The sequence below is a fragment of the Anser anser genome, assembly GCF_964211835.1.
Source record: "Anser anser genome assembly, chromosome: 15".
Lineage (NCBI taxonomy): Eukaryota > Metazoa > Chordata > Aves > Anseriformes > Anatidae > Anser > Anser anser.
The window spans coordinates 11,985,738-11,999,820 of NC_139736.1; the positions used below are offsets into that span (position 1 = coordinate 11,985,738).

Below are 14,083 nucleotides of genomic sequence, written 5' to 3' on the forward strand. Positions count from 1 at the left end.
GAGGCCCCACAGGGAGACGGTGGTGTGCGGGGGGGGGCACATTGGTGACAACTCCCCTGGGGGGGCACAACGCCGTGGCGGATGTCCCCGGGGGGGCTGGAAGCCACCCGCCACGGGGCTGTGCCCCGCTTTCAGCTCTGCCCCCCCCCCCAAACACACGCGTGGGGCGTGACAGCGGGGACACCCCCCCGCGGCCCTGCAGCCGGGCCAAGCCGCCACATCCTGCCTGCGGAAGGAGCCCCGGGGACAACCCCCCCGTGTGCCCCCCCCCCCCCCGCCCCATCCCGCCCCCTTCCCCTCCCTCCCTCCCTCCCTCCTCCAGGCGCACCGCGGGGGGGTGACGTCATAGGGAGGCCCTGCCAGGCCGTGACGTCACGGAGCGGCGCTGGCGTCACGCGGGAGATTCGCCTCCCCCCCCCCGCAGCACACGAACCCCCCCCCCCTCCCACCCGAGTTCCCCCGAGCAGGGGAGGGGGGGGGCGGGCCGGGGGGATTCGCTTCCTGCATCCGGAGGGGGGGGTCCCCGCGCCACGTCCCCCCCCCCCCCCTCCTCTTCTTCCCCCCCCCCCACGCGTGACACCGGGCACGGCCACAGCCCCCCCCCCCCCCGCGGGGCAGCAGCGTCCACGCGTGTGCGCGTCCCCGCAGCGGGGCTCCCCCTTCCCCTTCCCCCCGCCGCTTTCTCCGTGTCCGCGTGTGTCCGTGTGTCCGTCCGTGTGCCCCCCCCCCCCCCGCAACAACCCGCAGCCCCCCCCCCCCCGGCCCCCGGGGCGGGCCCAGGCATGCGCTCAGCTCCCACCCGCGAATGGCTGCCGGGGCGGCGGCGCGGCGGGGCCGGTCCTAGCGGGGCGCTCGGTGGGGCGGCCATAAATCACGGCGGGCAGAGCCCCCGCCCCGCCCCGGGGCTGCCGGCCGGCCGGGGGGGGGGGCCCCGCCGTTCCCACCGCCCCCGGCCCCGGCGCTCGGCGCCTCGCAGATGTGGGGGAGCCGCCCGCTGGCCCCGCGGCGGGGGGGGGCCGTGCGCCAAGCCCCGCGCTGAGCCGCCCGCAGGTAGGCAGCGGTCCGGGGGGGGGGGGGGGGGTGATGGTGATGATGGTGCCGGTGGTGCCGGTGCTGCTGGTGGGTCCCCCCCCCCCGGACGCGTGACAGCCCCCCCAGGGGGCTGCCGGCGTGCCCCCCCCCCGCAAGCCGCTCGCCTTTTGTGTCACCCACCCGTGACCGCGTCCTCCCTCCGGCTCCGTCCTTGCGCTGCTGGCGGTGGCGGGGGGGGGGGGGGATGCTCGGGGCTTTATTTATCCGGGCGGCGATTTATTTATTTATTTATTTATTTATTTATTTATTTATTTGTGGGGGGGGCGGTGATGTCACCCCGTCGCTGGGTCCCCCCCCCCCCCACGATCCCCCCACTGCCCGGAGCGGGGTGGCTGTGGGCTGCCCGGGGACCCCCGGCTGTCCCCGCAGCGAGGCCGCGGGAGGCTTTGGCGGCCCCCCCCCGGAGCCCTTTCAGCTGCCCGACAGAAGCCGCTTCCCCCTGACCCCCCCCCAACGGCACCCCACGAAACCCGTCCCGAGTGGGGTGGGGACACACACGGGGACAGAGCGGGGGCCACCCGCTCTTGGGCACCGGCCTGGCACAGGGCCGCGTCCCGGCAGCGTTTGGGTTCGTCGCCCCCCCAGACCCCACCCGTGTCCCCCCCCCCCGCCGCCCCGCAAGGCTCCATCGCCGCATCCCCGCGTGGGGCGGGGGCCGCGGGTGGCAGGAAGAGGAAGCGGCCCCAGACGTGGGTTTGGGCGTTTTAAAGAGCCTGGGGCTGCGCCGCTCCCCTGGGCCCCCCCGTGTCCCGACCCCCCCCCCCGTGGGGTCAGCCCCCACGCCGCACACCCGGCTCCCCCCCCAGTGCGTGCCGTGGGGCCCCGCGCCCGTGGGTGCCGCCTGTCCGTCCTGGGGATGCAGGGAGAGGCGGGGGGGGGGGGCTCAGGGCAGCGCCCCAACTATGGGGCAGGGGGGCTCTGCCCCCCCCAGCCCCCCAGCTGCAGTGGGGCCGGCCCCACGGCCCCCGTGGGGGGGGGGGCACCACCCTATGCAGCCCCCCCTCCCCCAGCTGCTATGGGGCGGGGGGGAGCTCACCCCCATGGGGCCAGCCCCACAGCCGGACGGGGGGGGGGCGAGGCGGGGGGTATCTGTGTGTATGTGTGTGTGTGGGGGGGGGGGGGGTCTCCCCACCCCCGCGGCCGGGCCCCCCTGCGTGTCCCCCCCCCCCGCGGCTCCTCCGCATTCCTCAGCGTCTGCGCCGCGCTGGAGCCCGGCCAGCGCGGGGGGCCCCGGCGGCGGGGCAGGGCGGGGGCCGGGCCCCCCGGGGCGGCGGCAACGGCAGCGGGAAGGGGGGGGGGGGGGGGGCGTGGGTGTGTTGTGGGGGGGGACGCGGGGGGGCCCCACGGTGCCACGTGTGCTGGGTGCGCTGCGCCCCCTGCCCGGCCCCACGCCCCCCCCCCCGCGCGCACACACCGGGATGGAGGAAAAAGGGGCTGGGGAAAGGGGAGGGGGGGGGGCACCGGGGAAGAGGGGGGGGGGGTGGGAAGGGGCGGGGGGGGGCCGAGGAGGAGCCGGGGGGGGCCCCGAGCCGAGCCGCGGGCAGCCCCTGCCCGGCCCCAGCGGCGGAGGGGCCCCGGCGGGGGAGGAAGCCGGGGCTGGGGCCAACGCGCTCGGGTCACGGCGGGGCTGGAGCCGCCGCCGCCCCTGGGAAAGGGCGGGGGGGGGCTGCGGGGGGGGGGGGCACCGCGGGAGGTGGGGGGGGCCCGGCGGCCACCCCGGTAGGCGCAGGGGCGGGGGGGGTCGCGGGGGAATCCCCGGGGGGGGGCGGGGAACGGGGCCGTGTCCGCCCCGGGGGATGGGGATGGGGTCGGGCACGGCCCCGCGCCCCCCCCCCCCCCCCTCCTCCGTGCCCCCCCCGTCGCCCCCGCGCTGCGCCCTGCCCTTTGCCCGCCGCGGGAGGGGACACCGGGACACGGGGACACCGGCACGGCCCCGGCCCCGTGCCAGCGCCCCGCGGCCTTGAGCCCGTGCCAGACCCCCCCCCCCCCCCGCGGCGGGGGCCGGGCCGGGCGATGCGGTGGTGACCCCCCCCCCCCAAACACCGTGCCGTCCTCCTTCCCCGCAGCCCCCCGCCCGCCGCCGCCATGCATTCGCTGGACGAGCCGCTGGACCTGAAGCTGAGCATCTCCAAGCTGCGGGCCGCCCGGGACAAGCGGGAGCGGGGCCCCCCCTGCGCCCGGCCCCGCGCCCCCCCGCGCCAGGACGCCCCGCCGGCCGGGGAGAGCCGGGGCTCGGCGCGGGGGGGGCGCTGGGCGGGGCCGGCCCCCGGCCTCCTGGCACACTCCAAGCTGCTGGAGAAGCGGGACGGGCGCTTCCCCCCCGTGCCCGTCATGGACCTGAGCCTCTCGCCCCCCCCGGGCGTGGAGTCCCCGGGGGGCAGCGCCCCGCTGTCCCCCGAGCGGCCGGGGGCGAGCGACCTGCCCCTGCCCGCCGTCCCCCACGTGAGTACGGCCGGGACCCCCCCCCTCCACCTGCACGACCCCCCTCCTGGCATCCCCGAGCCGCCCCATTTCTTTTTTTTGGGTCGGGGGGGGGGGGGATGGCCCTGCGGGCTGGCCCCCTCCCCGACCGCCGTCCCCCTGGGTTCTGCCGCAGGATTTCCAGTCCCTGCGCTACATCGACGGCATCCCCAGCTCCTTCCAGTTCTTCCTGCCGCTCAGCGCCGGGGGGGCCCTGCACCTGCCCTCCTCCGCCTTCCTGCCCCCCCCAAGGACAAGCACCTCTCCCCGGAGCTGCCCCTGCCCAAACAGCTCGTCTGCCGCTGGTCCAAGGTCAGCTGGGGGGGGGGGGATGTGGGGCTGGGGGGCAGCAGACATAGGGCTGGAGGAGGGGGCTGATGCGAGGGGTTGTTTGCACTTCCCCAGCCCCTCACGCTGAGCACAGGGCACGCACGGGAGTCCGGGGGTCCTCAGGGATGGGGACTTGGAGGGGGATGGAGGGTCCCCAGCCTTCCCCCCACCCTCACCCCCAGCCTCCTGCCCGCAGTGCAACCAGTTCTTCGACCTCCTGCAAGACCTCGTGGACCACGTCAACGACTTCCACGTCAAGCCCGAGAAGGACGCGGGGTACTGCTGCCACTGGGAGGGCTGCGCCCGCCACGGCCGGGGCTTCAACGCCAGGTGGGTGCGGAGGGGGGGGGAACACACCTCGGGCTCCATGGGGGACTTTGGGGCTGGGGGCGCAGCGCTGCACCCCCGGGCAGGGCTGGGCTGTGAGGGTGGATGGCGCTGGGTGACCGCACCGGGTGTCCCCGCGAGCTGTGGTAGGTGGCAAAGTGGGGTGGGCGGGGGGCGTGGGTTTGGGGTCGGGCCCGGCCCCCCCAGCTGACGGCTGCGGGTGCAGGTACAAGATGCTGATCCACATCCGGACGCACACCAACGAGAAGCCGCATCGCTGCCCCACCTGCAACAAGAGCTTCTCCCGCCTGGAGAACCTGAAGATCCACAACCGCTCGCACACAGGTCAGGGTGCAGGGCCGGAGTGTGGGGGGGATGGCCTGGCGGGGGGGTGGCGGAGGCGTCCGGCCCCGCCAGACCCGGCGCTATGCCGTCCCGCAGGCGAGAAGCCCTACATCTGCCCCTACGAAGGCTGCAACAAGCGCTACTCCAACTCCAGCGACCGCTTCAAGCACACCCGCACCCACTACGTGGAGAAGCCCTACTACTGCAAGATGCCGGGCTGCCACAAGCGCTACACGGACCCCAGCTCGCTCCGCAAGCACATCAAGGCCCACGGCCACTTCGTGTCCCACGAGCACCAGGAGATGCTCAAGGGCCACCCACCCCCCAAGACGCCCCTGGGCTCGGCGGACGTGCCCTACGTCAACGGGGCGCAGCTCGTCATCCCCAACCCCGCTGCCCTCTTCGGCCCCCACGGGCTGCCGGGGCTGCCCATCCCGCTGGCGCCGGCCCCGCTCGACCTGAGCGCGCTGGGCTGCGGGGCGGGGGGCTCGGGGGGGCTGCCCGCCCTGCCCGGCCCCGTGCTGCCCCTCAACGGCGGCCCCCTGAACTTGGCCAAGAGCCCGCTGCTGTCCTCGCCCTTCACGGCCGGCGGCCTGGGGCTGCCCGTCATGTCGCTGCTGGCCGGCGGGGCCAAGGCCGAGGCCGAGAAGGCGGCGGGGGCCGAGGGCCGCAAGGGCGGCAAGGGGCCGGAGAGCCGCAAGCCGGGCTGCGAAAGGACGGAGCTGGGGCGCCTGCGGGCCCCCCCCGAGAGCCTGGCGCTGCTGCCGGGGGCTGTGCTCGACCTGTCGGCTGGCATCGGGGCGGCGAGCAGCCCCCCCGAGGCGCTGCCGCCTGGCTGGGTCGTCATCCCACCCGGCTCCCTGCTGCTCAAGCCGGCCGTGGTGAATTGAGGGGCCGGCCCCGCTCCCGAAAACGGGGGGGGGACACGCCAAGACCCCCGGTGCTGCCTCTGCCAGCAGCGGGTCTGCGCACGATTCTAACCTTCACGAAAGAAGATCGGACTCTTCTGAGAATAGCAATAATCCCTCGGCGCACAGAGCCAGCCGCGACCCCGTGCTGCTGCTCGGCGTGAGCGCCACGGCCCCGCGGGGTGGGCCTGGGGGCCCTGCTCTGCGCCCAGCCCCGGCCTCGGCAGCCGGAGACGCCGCTATTTATTTATCGACCAGACCCCTGCTCTGACGGGGCCCCTGTTGGGCTCTTCTGCTGTCGCTGACTTGGCGTCTCCCTGCCCGAGGCCTCGGCCCCGCCGGTGCCAGCCCGGGGCTGCCGTGGGGACAGCAGGGTGACAGCTCGGGGGCTGCTCCCGCGGCTCCTGGGTGCCCGTCCCCAAACGCCCGCTCCGCGGCTGGGCCACCCCGCGCCGCCTCCCTGGCCCTCCCCATGACAAGGCACACGGCCGCGTGTGCCGCTCGCCGCACCGGCTCCGCACCGGGGCAGAGCCACTGTGTTTAGCTATGTTCATACCTAACCATGTAACGCAAGCGCATGCAGGCAGCGCAGGCAGGGTGCCTGGCGCGGGCAGGGCTGCGGGCAGCTGCCAGCGGCACGTTGGCACCGGGTGGCTCGGTGCCGTGCTGGCTCCCTGGGGCCCCAACGGGGCGGTGTTTTCTCCTGGCATGGCCGGGCCACCCTGCCTGGCAGGGGACCCACAGGGTGTCCTGCCGCGGGACAGGCCAGCCCCACAGCAAGCTTCTGAACGTGCCCCCCCACGCCGTGGGGCGGCACCGGTGCAGGCTAGGTGCTGCAAAGTGCCCAGGCTCTGTGCAGCGCAGGCAGAGCCCATCCCGGCCCAGGCCTTGTGGCAAAACGGAGATTTTGGGCAGCCCCAGTACGGCTGGGCAGACAGGGCCCCTGCTCGGCTCTGCCAGCAGCACCAAGGGGCAGGAGCCTCGGGGATGGGGACCCCACAGAGGTGCCCCAAGGCCCCTTGAGCTCCATCCCTGCTCCCCCAGCCCCGACCCTCCCTCTCTGAGGGACCGCTCGCACTCACCCGGGGCCACGACCACCCCCAGCACGGGGGCCAGCTCTCCCTGACCGCTCCCACGGCACCGGTGCCTCTCTCGCCCCGGTGCGCACAGGGGGGTCCTGCGTACCTCGCCCCGCCCCGGGCAGGACCCCTGCCCATGGCTTTCTCCGAACCGGGGGTCTCCCCGACCCTGACCCAGCTGCAAGGAGCCCCACGAGGGGCCCAGGCTCGGGGAGGGGAGCGCTCCCCGGCCGCACGCCCCGCGGGGAGCCGGTCTCCCCGTGCTCACCGTCCTCGGGCTGGGGCGCGGCGGCCGCCCGGCACTGCCACAGCATGGCATTTGGCCATCGACCAGGCCTCCCCGGCCGGTGTACGTTTTCTTGCTCGTTTGTTGGTTTGTTGTTGCACATTCCAGGACATCAGTATTTTAACGGTCTCTAAGTGCCTTTCTATTGTAGTTTCTGGGTTGTTTTTATTTTCCTCCTGTTGGGCTCCATCGCTGTTAGCATAGAGTTTAAGGACTACAGAAGTAAGAGATAAGCTAACGACTATAACACTATATTCCTCCATGGGAGAGGAAGTTTATTAAGAAAACAATAAAGCGAAGTTGAAGTAAGTTCCTGTTTCAGTCTGTGCCCGCGGCTCGAGGGCAGCGAGGAGCCCGAGATGGGGACAAAGTGCTGAGCTCGTGCCAGGGGACAGAGGGGTGACACCAGCACGGTCTCCTTGGGGCTGGGGTCCCGGGGCACGGCTGGCTCTGCCTGGCCTCCCTGGGGGGCTGAGCCCCCTCCAGGGGCCGCAGCGAGGACAGCCCCCCTGTGTCCCCGCACGGCTCCTTGCTGCTGTGCCCCAACCCAGCGCCTGCCCTTGCTGCCTGTCTGCACGCAGCTCCCAGCTCTCACGTGGTCCAGAGCCAGAGGCATGTGTGCAGTCCGGCCAAGAGCATCCAACCCCCCACTAAAATAGCTCCTGCGGCCTTCCCGGGCGTGATCTGTGCGCTGGCAGCCCTCGCTGCCCTGAGGCCCAGCTGGGGACACCCCTCCTTCCTCCTCCACCTTCCGTCATCCGCAGGACAGGACGCAGCCCGTGCCAGTCCCTTGTGTCTGGGTCGTGTTTTCTTGCTGTGCGCCGAGGGCCAGGGCACAGCAGCAGGGCAGCGGCAGCACCAGGGCCGCCCCCTCTCCCTAACCGGGGCGCAGAGCAGCCAGGCCAGGCGGTGGAGGACACGGCGTTTATTGGCTACCTTTAACTTAAGGGAGAGGGAAGCGGGGACACGGGTGGCAGGAGTCACGTCTCTGCTTTCCAGCCCTTCTCCTTCTCGTCCTTGGCCTGGATGCGGAGCTCCTCGTCCAGCCGCTCCTTGGCTCTCACCACCTGCGGGACAAGGGGACAAGGTGACACAGAGGGCCAGAGCACCCACACCCTGCCTGCTGGCACCAGGCTCCGAGTCCTTCCTGCCTCACCAGGGCTCTGAAAGGGGCTCGTCCGCAGTGACTGTCAGTGCTGCAGGTCCCTTGCCACCCCCCGCCCCTGCCCCGAGGCATCCCCCTGTGCTGGATGGCCTCCAGCATGACAAAGGGTGGGGACAGAGCCTATTCCTGACCCCTTGTCAGCCCAGCTCTGCTCGGCTGGCACCAACAGCCCCCATTCCCTCCCAAAGCAGCCAGGCAGAGGCAGCAAAACCCTCCCTGCATGGCCTTCAGGTGGGTTCAGCCTGTGCAGGAGACGCTGTTGCCCCAAAACATCTGCTTTCTGGAAGGTTCCTCTCAAAGCCAGACAGGCTGATGGCAGAGCTGGGGGGCCCCCGCACCTCTTCTCCCTTTGCTCACCTTGGACTGCAGGTAGAAGGAGCCTCCCACAGACTTGTCGTTCACCTTGAATAAGTGGTCATAGTTCTGCCAAAGCAAAGCTCCCCGTCAGTCGCTGCCTCCTGCACCCTCTGCTCCCCAAATCCTGACGGCCTCTGGCCCTGGGGGTGGAGGCTGCTTCGTGCAGTGGTGACAAGCACCTCTGGGGAGCAGTGTCCCCATCCCCAGGCAGCTCTGCCAAGCAAATTCCTCCGTGCTGCAGCTCAAGCCGGGGCAGTGAATCTCTCCTGGGACGAGCCATGCCCAGGACAGCACCCACAAACCCTCCGGAGACCAGGCATCACCCCCCGCCGCCCCGCACCAGCCCTCCCCAGCCACAGGCACTCCGAGGCAGCCTCTACCTTCTGGATCTCCTCCTGGTTGAGGTTGGAAACGTTGAGGATCTGCTGAGCTTCCTGCAGGCTGATGCCGATGATCCTGGAGGCAGCAGCGGACTGGGGCCTCTCCGAGCGCCCTCGCGCGTCTGCCGCAGCTCGGCTCGCTGCCCGGGACACCGTCAGCCCTCCGAAGGTGCCTCACGGCCTGTCCCCGCACCCCAAAACCCCGGGGGCTTCCAGGCGGGTCACAGCCACAAAGCCCCGGTTCAGCCACCCGCCCCCCCCATGGGGCCACCCGGGTGAGGTCCCCTCCCTGCACCCAGCGCTGGGGAGGTGGCAGGAGCCTGGGGGCCATGCAAAGGGACCCGGGGGTGTCCCCTGCCCGCACAAAGGGACCCGGGGGTGTCCCCTGCCCGCACAAAGGGACCCGGGGGTGTCCCCTGCCCGCACAAAGGGACCCGGGGTTGGGGGAGCCGGGGGTGTCCCGGGCTCGGCTCCTACCTGCGAACTCCTGGCGCAGCGCCCGCATGAAGGCCCGTCCGACCACCTGGGCCCCCACCAGGATGATCTGCGCCAGGTACTTGGCCTGCGGGGACACCGGGGCTGTCACCGCCGGGCCCGACGTGTCCCTGCCGCGTCCTGCGCCCCCCGGGCCGGCCCCGATCCGGATCCGGCCTCCCCCTCCCCGGGCCCCGTCCCCTGTCCCCTGCCCAGAGCCTTGTCTCCCTGCTCTGTCACTCGGGCCCTCAATGGCCCTGTCACCCCCTCCCGGGCCCTGTTCCCTGTCCCCGTCCCGGTCCCCTGCCCCGGGTCCTGTCCTCCTGCCCTGTCCCTTGTCCCCCGTCCCCTGCCCAGAGCCCTGTCCCCCTGCAGCCCTCCACGTCCCCTGCCGCCCCGTCCCCCTCCGTGTCCCCGTTCCCGTGCCCGTCCCCGTCCCCGTCCCCGTGCCCGTGCCCGCCCGGTGCCCGCCCGGTGCCGCGGCCCGGCCGCTCACCATGTCCCCGCCGCCCCTTCCGCTCCGCGCGGGGCCGGGTCAGGGAGCGGAGGGCGCGGGGCGGAGCCGCCGCCCCCACATCGCCCCCTGGCGGCGGCGCCCGGCCCCGGGCGGGCGCCATTTTCCCCTCCCCGGCCCCTCGTCCCCACACAAGCACGGCAGAGCGGGCCGAGGCTGCACGGCTTTAATGGCGGGGCCGGCCCCAGCGCCGCAACCGCGCCCGCGGCTTGGCGGGTCCGCTCCGGAGAGCGCGGTGTCCGTGGGGAGCCGTGGGCTCCGGGCGCGGATCAGTCCTGTGGAGATAGGGGGCGGTGAGAGCGGCAGGGCTCGCTCCCCGCGTCCCCGTGTCACGGTGTCTCCATGTCCTGGTGTTCCGGTGTCCCCATGTCACAGTGTCCCCGTGTCCCCATGTCGCAGCATCCCAGTGTCCCCATGTCGTGGTGTCCCCTTGTCCCCATGTTGCAGCATCCCAGTGTCCCCACGTCCTGATGTCCCCATGTCCCCATGTCACGGTGTCCCGGTGTCCCCATGTCGTGGTGTCCCCTTGTCCCCATGTTGCAGCATCCCAGTGTCCCCACATCCTGATGTCCCCATGTCCCCATGTCACGGTGTCCCGGTGTCCCCATGTCGTGGTGTCCCCATGTCCCCATGTTGCGGTGTCACGGTGTCCCCATGTCACGGTGTCCCGGTGTCCCCATGTCATGGTGTCACGGTGTCCCCATGTCATGGTGTCCCGGTGTCCCCACGTCCTGGTGTTCCCATGTCCCCATGTTGCGGTGTCACAGTGTCCCCGTGTCCCCACGTCGTGGTGTCCCCTTGTCCCCACGTTGCAGTGTCCTGGTGTCCCCATGTCCCAGTGTCCCCACATCCCCGCCGTGCCTACCCACTCGGCCTCATCCACGCCCTCGAAGGAGTCCTGCGGCAGCGGGTCGTGGCGGCTGCCCAGCCGGGCCACCATGGCGCTGAGGAGCTACGGGGCAAGCAGCGCGGTGGGGATGGGGCTTCGCAAGGGGGTTCAGCGTCCCCTGGCGATCCCCATCCCCGCGCTCACCTCCTCCTTCTTCTGCTCGTCCGTCTTCTCCCCCAGGTACACGGCCGCAGGGACAAACTTCCGCGCCGGCTGCTCCTTCGGGGCCTGGCTCACTGGGAGGGCGGCGTGATGTGGGGCAGCTCCAGGTGGGGCAGCCCCACACGCGCTGCCCGCCTCGCCCCTCCGCACCTACCTGGCGTCATGTCGGCGGGACGGAGGTCAGCGCGGCGGTGCTGCCCGTCCGCCCCCGCCAGCCAGGCGCCGGCGCTGAGGGAGGGCTCCCACCATACGCGGGTCGGAGGGAAGATGTCGTCCTGGAAATACTCCTTCTGCAGGAGGCGGGGTGGTGAGGGGGGGCCTCCACCTGGCCCCCCATGCAGCCAGCCCTAATGACTACCTTGACACGAGGCACGCGGAAAGCCACGGGCTCGAGGGCGCCCTGCCCCAGCCGCAGCGCTCGGGCGAACTCCACCTCCCGCACGTCGCACGCTGTCTTGCGCAGGAAGACGAAGCCCTGGGGGAGCAGGTACGTGAGCGGGGCTGGGAGCAGGGCAGGCAGCACGGGCCCAGCGGGCGCCCCCTCACCTTGTGGGGATCGCTGGAGGTGAAGCTGTTGCACTCGAGAAAATAGGGTGGCTCGGGGGTCACCTCATAGAGGAACACTCTGGTGTCACCCTGGGACAGAGTGGGACGGGGGCTGGTGTGAGGGCACGGCGGGTCCCATGCCACGGTGCCCTGTGCAGGCAGCCCTCCGGGACGCAGGCCCTTCCACCTTGCCAGTGAGGAAGACGACGCTGGTGTCCTCGTCGTAGAAGGGCAGGAGGGTGGATGGGGCCACGTCGAGGCCGAGGACAGAGAGGGGCCCATCAGGCAGGGCCCGTGCCCGGTACAGGAGGATCCTCCGCTCGCTGCGGCTGTGGGGACGTGGGGGTGGGCGGGTGGCACGGCAGGGCCCAATGTACCCGGTGTCCCCATGGTGGGCACCGAGGCGCAGCTCGTCCCCCGGGGACTGTGCCCAGTGGCGGCCGTGCCCGGGGAGGTGCGAGGGACGGCCATGTGCCCGCCCTCACCTGTCGAAGCCGGACACGAGGAGCAAGTCGCCTCCACACACCCAGACCAGGCGCGCCCCGCGGCCCCCCTCGGGGCCTGGGCCCTCCTGTGTGGGGAGAACGAGGGTCACCGGCTGCACCCCCTGCTCAGCAGCTCCCCGCATGGGGACCTGTCCCCTCCCAGCTCTCCTGTCCCGTTCCTGCTGCTGTGGTCCCACCTGCTGGGGCTGGGGGCTGCGCCGGGGCTCGTAGAGCCGCAGCCGGCTGTCCTTGCTCGCTGTCGCCAGCTGCCTCCCATCGGGGCTCCAGGCCAAGCTGAAGATCTGGGAGATGGAGGGTGCCCCCATCAGGGATCTGTGCCCCAGCCCCCGGCTGGCCCAGGGGACTTGGTGGCCGGCCAGGTGCATCCCTTGGGTGTCCCGTGGGCACCTCTCCTCCCCGATGGCATCTCAGCACCGTAATTCAGGAACCGGCTCCCAGCTGGCACCCAGCTGCGCCGCAGTGTGGAGGCCTGGCACGTCTGGGTGCTGCGGTCCCCCGACGGTGCCTGACCCTACCTGGTCCGTGTGTCCCTGCAGGCACAGCACCTCCTGCCTGGTGCCCAGCTCCCATATCCGCACCGTCATGTCATAGGAGGAGGAGACGAGGAGGTCAGCTGCCACAGGGTGGAAGCGGATGGAGTAGATCTTCTCCGTGTGCCCTGGTAAGGAGAGCGGAGTGCTGGCACTGGGGCAGGGACACCACCAGACCCATGTGCCCGTGCGGCTCTATCTGGACACCCAGGGACAATCGGTGCTTGAGCTGTGTTCCTGCACCGCACTCACCTTGCAGCACAGCCTCTGGCTCCCGCAGCGTGTCCTGCAGCCCACCTTCGGGGACCCGCCACAGCCGGATCTTGGCATCTTCACCCGCTGCAGCACCGAAACCGCCACGGAGAGCGACAGGCAGGGGGTGAGTGGTGACACAGGGTGCAGTGTGCCACGGCAGGGTGTCAGTGCCCCACGGCGCGTGCCCTGGGCACAGCGCACGTACCAACAGCGAGGCGCCGTGGGTCAAAGGGGTCCCAGCAGAGGTCGGCCACCGCTGCGCTGTTCTGGATGGTGGGCACAGCCGTGTCAGGGAGACGGCCTGGCTTGGAGAGCTGGCGGAGAGCAACGCGTCACCCAGGGTGCGCAGCAGGCCTGGGCGCCCATGTGCTGGGCACAGCGGTGGCACGGAGAGCCTCTTCCCACCGCTGTACCTCGAGGATGGCAATCTGGCCGCCAGCGGAAAGCAGCGGGAGGGCGACACGCTCGTGGTTGGCGCAGAAGCCGTCGCTCTCGCCCGGCGTGGTGAGGCTCAGCCCCCGCAGGTTGGTGATGTGGGTGTCGCGGTGCAGCACCGCGCCCTGCGCGTGCCGGAATCGGGAGCTGGGCCCTGCGGAGGCGGGGACCGCTGAGTGCCACGGCTCCTCCGGCCATGTGGGTGGGGGACGCCGAGCCCACCCTGACACCCACTCACCCAAAATGCTCTGCAGAGACTTCTGGCTGGGGCTGCTGGCAAAGCCGCTGGAGGGGCCGGTGCTGGCAGAGAGCGAGGTGGCGGCGCTGCTCGGCGAGGCCAGCGAGCCGGAGGGTGAGGAGTAGCCGCTGCCATCCTGCAGGAGATGGCGCGTGGGCACGGGGTGCTGCCCCCGCCCAAGCCCCTACCCGGCCCCTCGTGCCCCCATGCTCACGCTGTGGTCGGTGTCGGCGGGGCCATCGTCAGGCAGCTGGGTGCTGGGCGCCGCGGCGGCGATGACGGGGGAGCGGAAGGTCTGCGTGGGTCTGCGCGCCGGGTGCAGGCTCACCTTCCCCACCTGCTGAGCGGCAGCGCTGCAGCGAGCGGGCACTGGCAGAGGAGCCCCCGAGTCCCACCCGCTCGCTCTCAGGAGCCGCACCGAGGAGCGGGTTTGCCCCCACAAAACCCCCTTTTCCCCCTCCTTCTGCATTCGCCCCCATCGAGACCTGCCGCTTGTTGTATGTGGCTTACAGGAGAGGCCCTGCTCCGGCTCGTGGCTCTGGATGCATTAAGGATACTGCCTCAACCTCTACGTTTTTAAGGAAGATGGTGGGAAATGTGTTTTCACTATTAGAGTTTTACTTTTAGCTGCACCTAGATGGAAAATAGAGCTCACTTGGCTGAGCTCAGGAGAGCCTTTTTGAGCAGTTCCTTGCTGGAAAACCATTTTAAACTCAGTGGGCGCATGTCAGTGGCAGGACAGACGAGACCTCCTGAAGCTGTGTTTGCGTTCAGAAGCAGCCGAGCGCAGGGCTGGGCGCGCTGG

The 14,083-nt window shown here is 71.6% G+C and overlaps 3 protein-coding genes across 4 annotated transcripts in view; 1 reads left to right on the forward strand and 2 right to left on the reverse strand.

Moving 5' to 3' along the window:
• The first annotated feature begins 908 nt into the window (after positions 1-908).
• Positions 909-7,136, forward strand: GLIS2 (GLIS family zinc finger 2). Its single transcript, XM_083800928.1, is given in 7 exon segments — positions 909-1,050; positions 3,159-3,534; positions 3,689-3,791; positions 3,794-3,864; positions 4,079-4,212; positions 4,436-4,554; positions 4,651-7,136. Coding segments are annotated over 6 exon segments (1,578 nt in total). The 5' UTR covers positions 909-1,050; positions 3,159-3,177; the 3' UTR covers positions 5,445-7,136.
• A 601-nt stretch (positions 7,137-7,737) lies between these two features.
• PAM16 (presequence translocase associated motor 16) lies at positions 7,738-9,776 on the reverse strand. The gene is made up of 5 exons (XM_083800929.1): positions 9,700-9,776; positions 9,207-9,291; positions 8,730-8,869; positions 8,350-8,415; positions 7,738-7,894 (listed from the first exon to the last, which is right to left on the reverse strand). Exons 1-5 carry the CDS (start codon positions 9,700-9,702, stop codon positions 7,808-7,810), a joined length of 381 nt encoding a protein of 126 aa, XP_083657055.1. The 5' UTR covers positions 9,703-9,776; the 3' UTR covers positions 7,738-7,807.
• Positions 9,777-9,868: 92 nt separating this feature from the next.
• LOC310882325 (coronin-7-like) overlaps positions 9,869-14,083 on the reverse strand; it is a 40,677-nt gene continuing 36,462 nt past the window's right edge. The window contains exons 14-28 of one of the 2 annotated variants that reach the window (XM_083800925.1): positions 13,493-13,615; positions 13,279-13,414; positions 13,019-13,194; positions 12,811-12,919; positions 12,603-12,689; positions 12,336-12,478; positions 11,997-12,101; positions 11,800-11,885; positions 11,502-11,643; positions 11,315-11,404; positions 11,127-11,243; positions 10,923-11,058; positions 10,751-10,842; positions 10,587-10,669; positions 9,869-9,992 (exon numbers count right to left, since the gene is read on the reverse strand). In XM_083800925.1, coding sequence (XP_083657051.1) covers positions 9,884-9,992; positions 10,587-10,669; positions 10,751-10,842; positions 10,923-11,058; positions 11,127-11,243; positions 11,315-11,404; positions 11,502-11,643; positions 11,800-11,885; positions 11,997-12,101; positions 12,336-12,478; positions 12,603-12,689; positions 12,811-12,919; positions 13,019-13,194; positions 13,279-13,414; positions 13,493-13,615 — 1,734 coding nt within the window. In that variant the 3' untranslated portion in view covers positions 9,869-9,883. Of the gene's footprint in view, positions 9,993-10,582; positions 10,670-10,750; positions 10,843-10,922; positions 11,059-11,126; positions 11,244-11,314; positions 11,405-11,501; positions 11,644-11,799; positions 11,886-11,996; positions 12,102-12,335; positions 12,479-12,602; positions 12,690-12,810; positions 12,920-13,018; positions 13,195-13,278; positions 13,415-13,492; positions 13,616-14,083 lie in introns of both variants that reach the window. The other variant, XM_083800926.1, reaches the window with a different exon arrangement.

Bases quoted from the DNA above. Each gene is read 5' to 3' on its own strand.
- PAM16 (XM_083800929.1), bottom strand. The intron at 8,870-9,206 runs GTAGGAGCCGAG...TGTCCCGGGCAG, and splicing joins GCTGCGCCAGGAGTTCGCAG to CGAGCCGAGCTGCGGCAGAC. The intron at 8,416-8,729 runs GTAGAGGCTGCC...TTGCTTTGGCAG, and splicing joins ACCAGGAGGAGATCCAGAAG to AACTATGACCACTTATTCAA.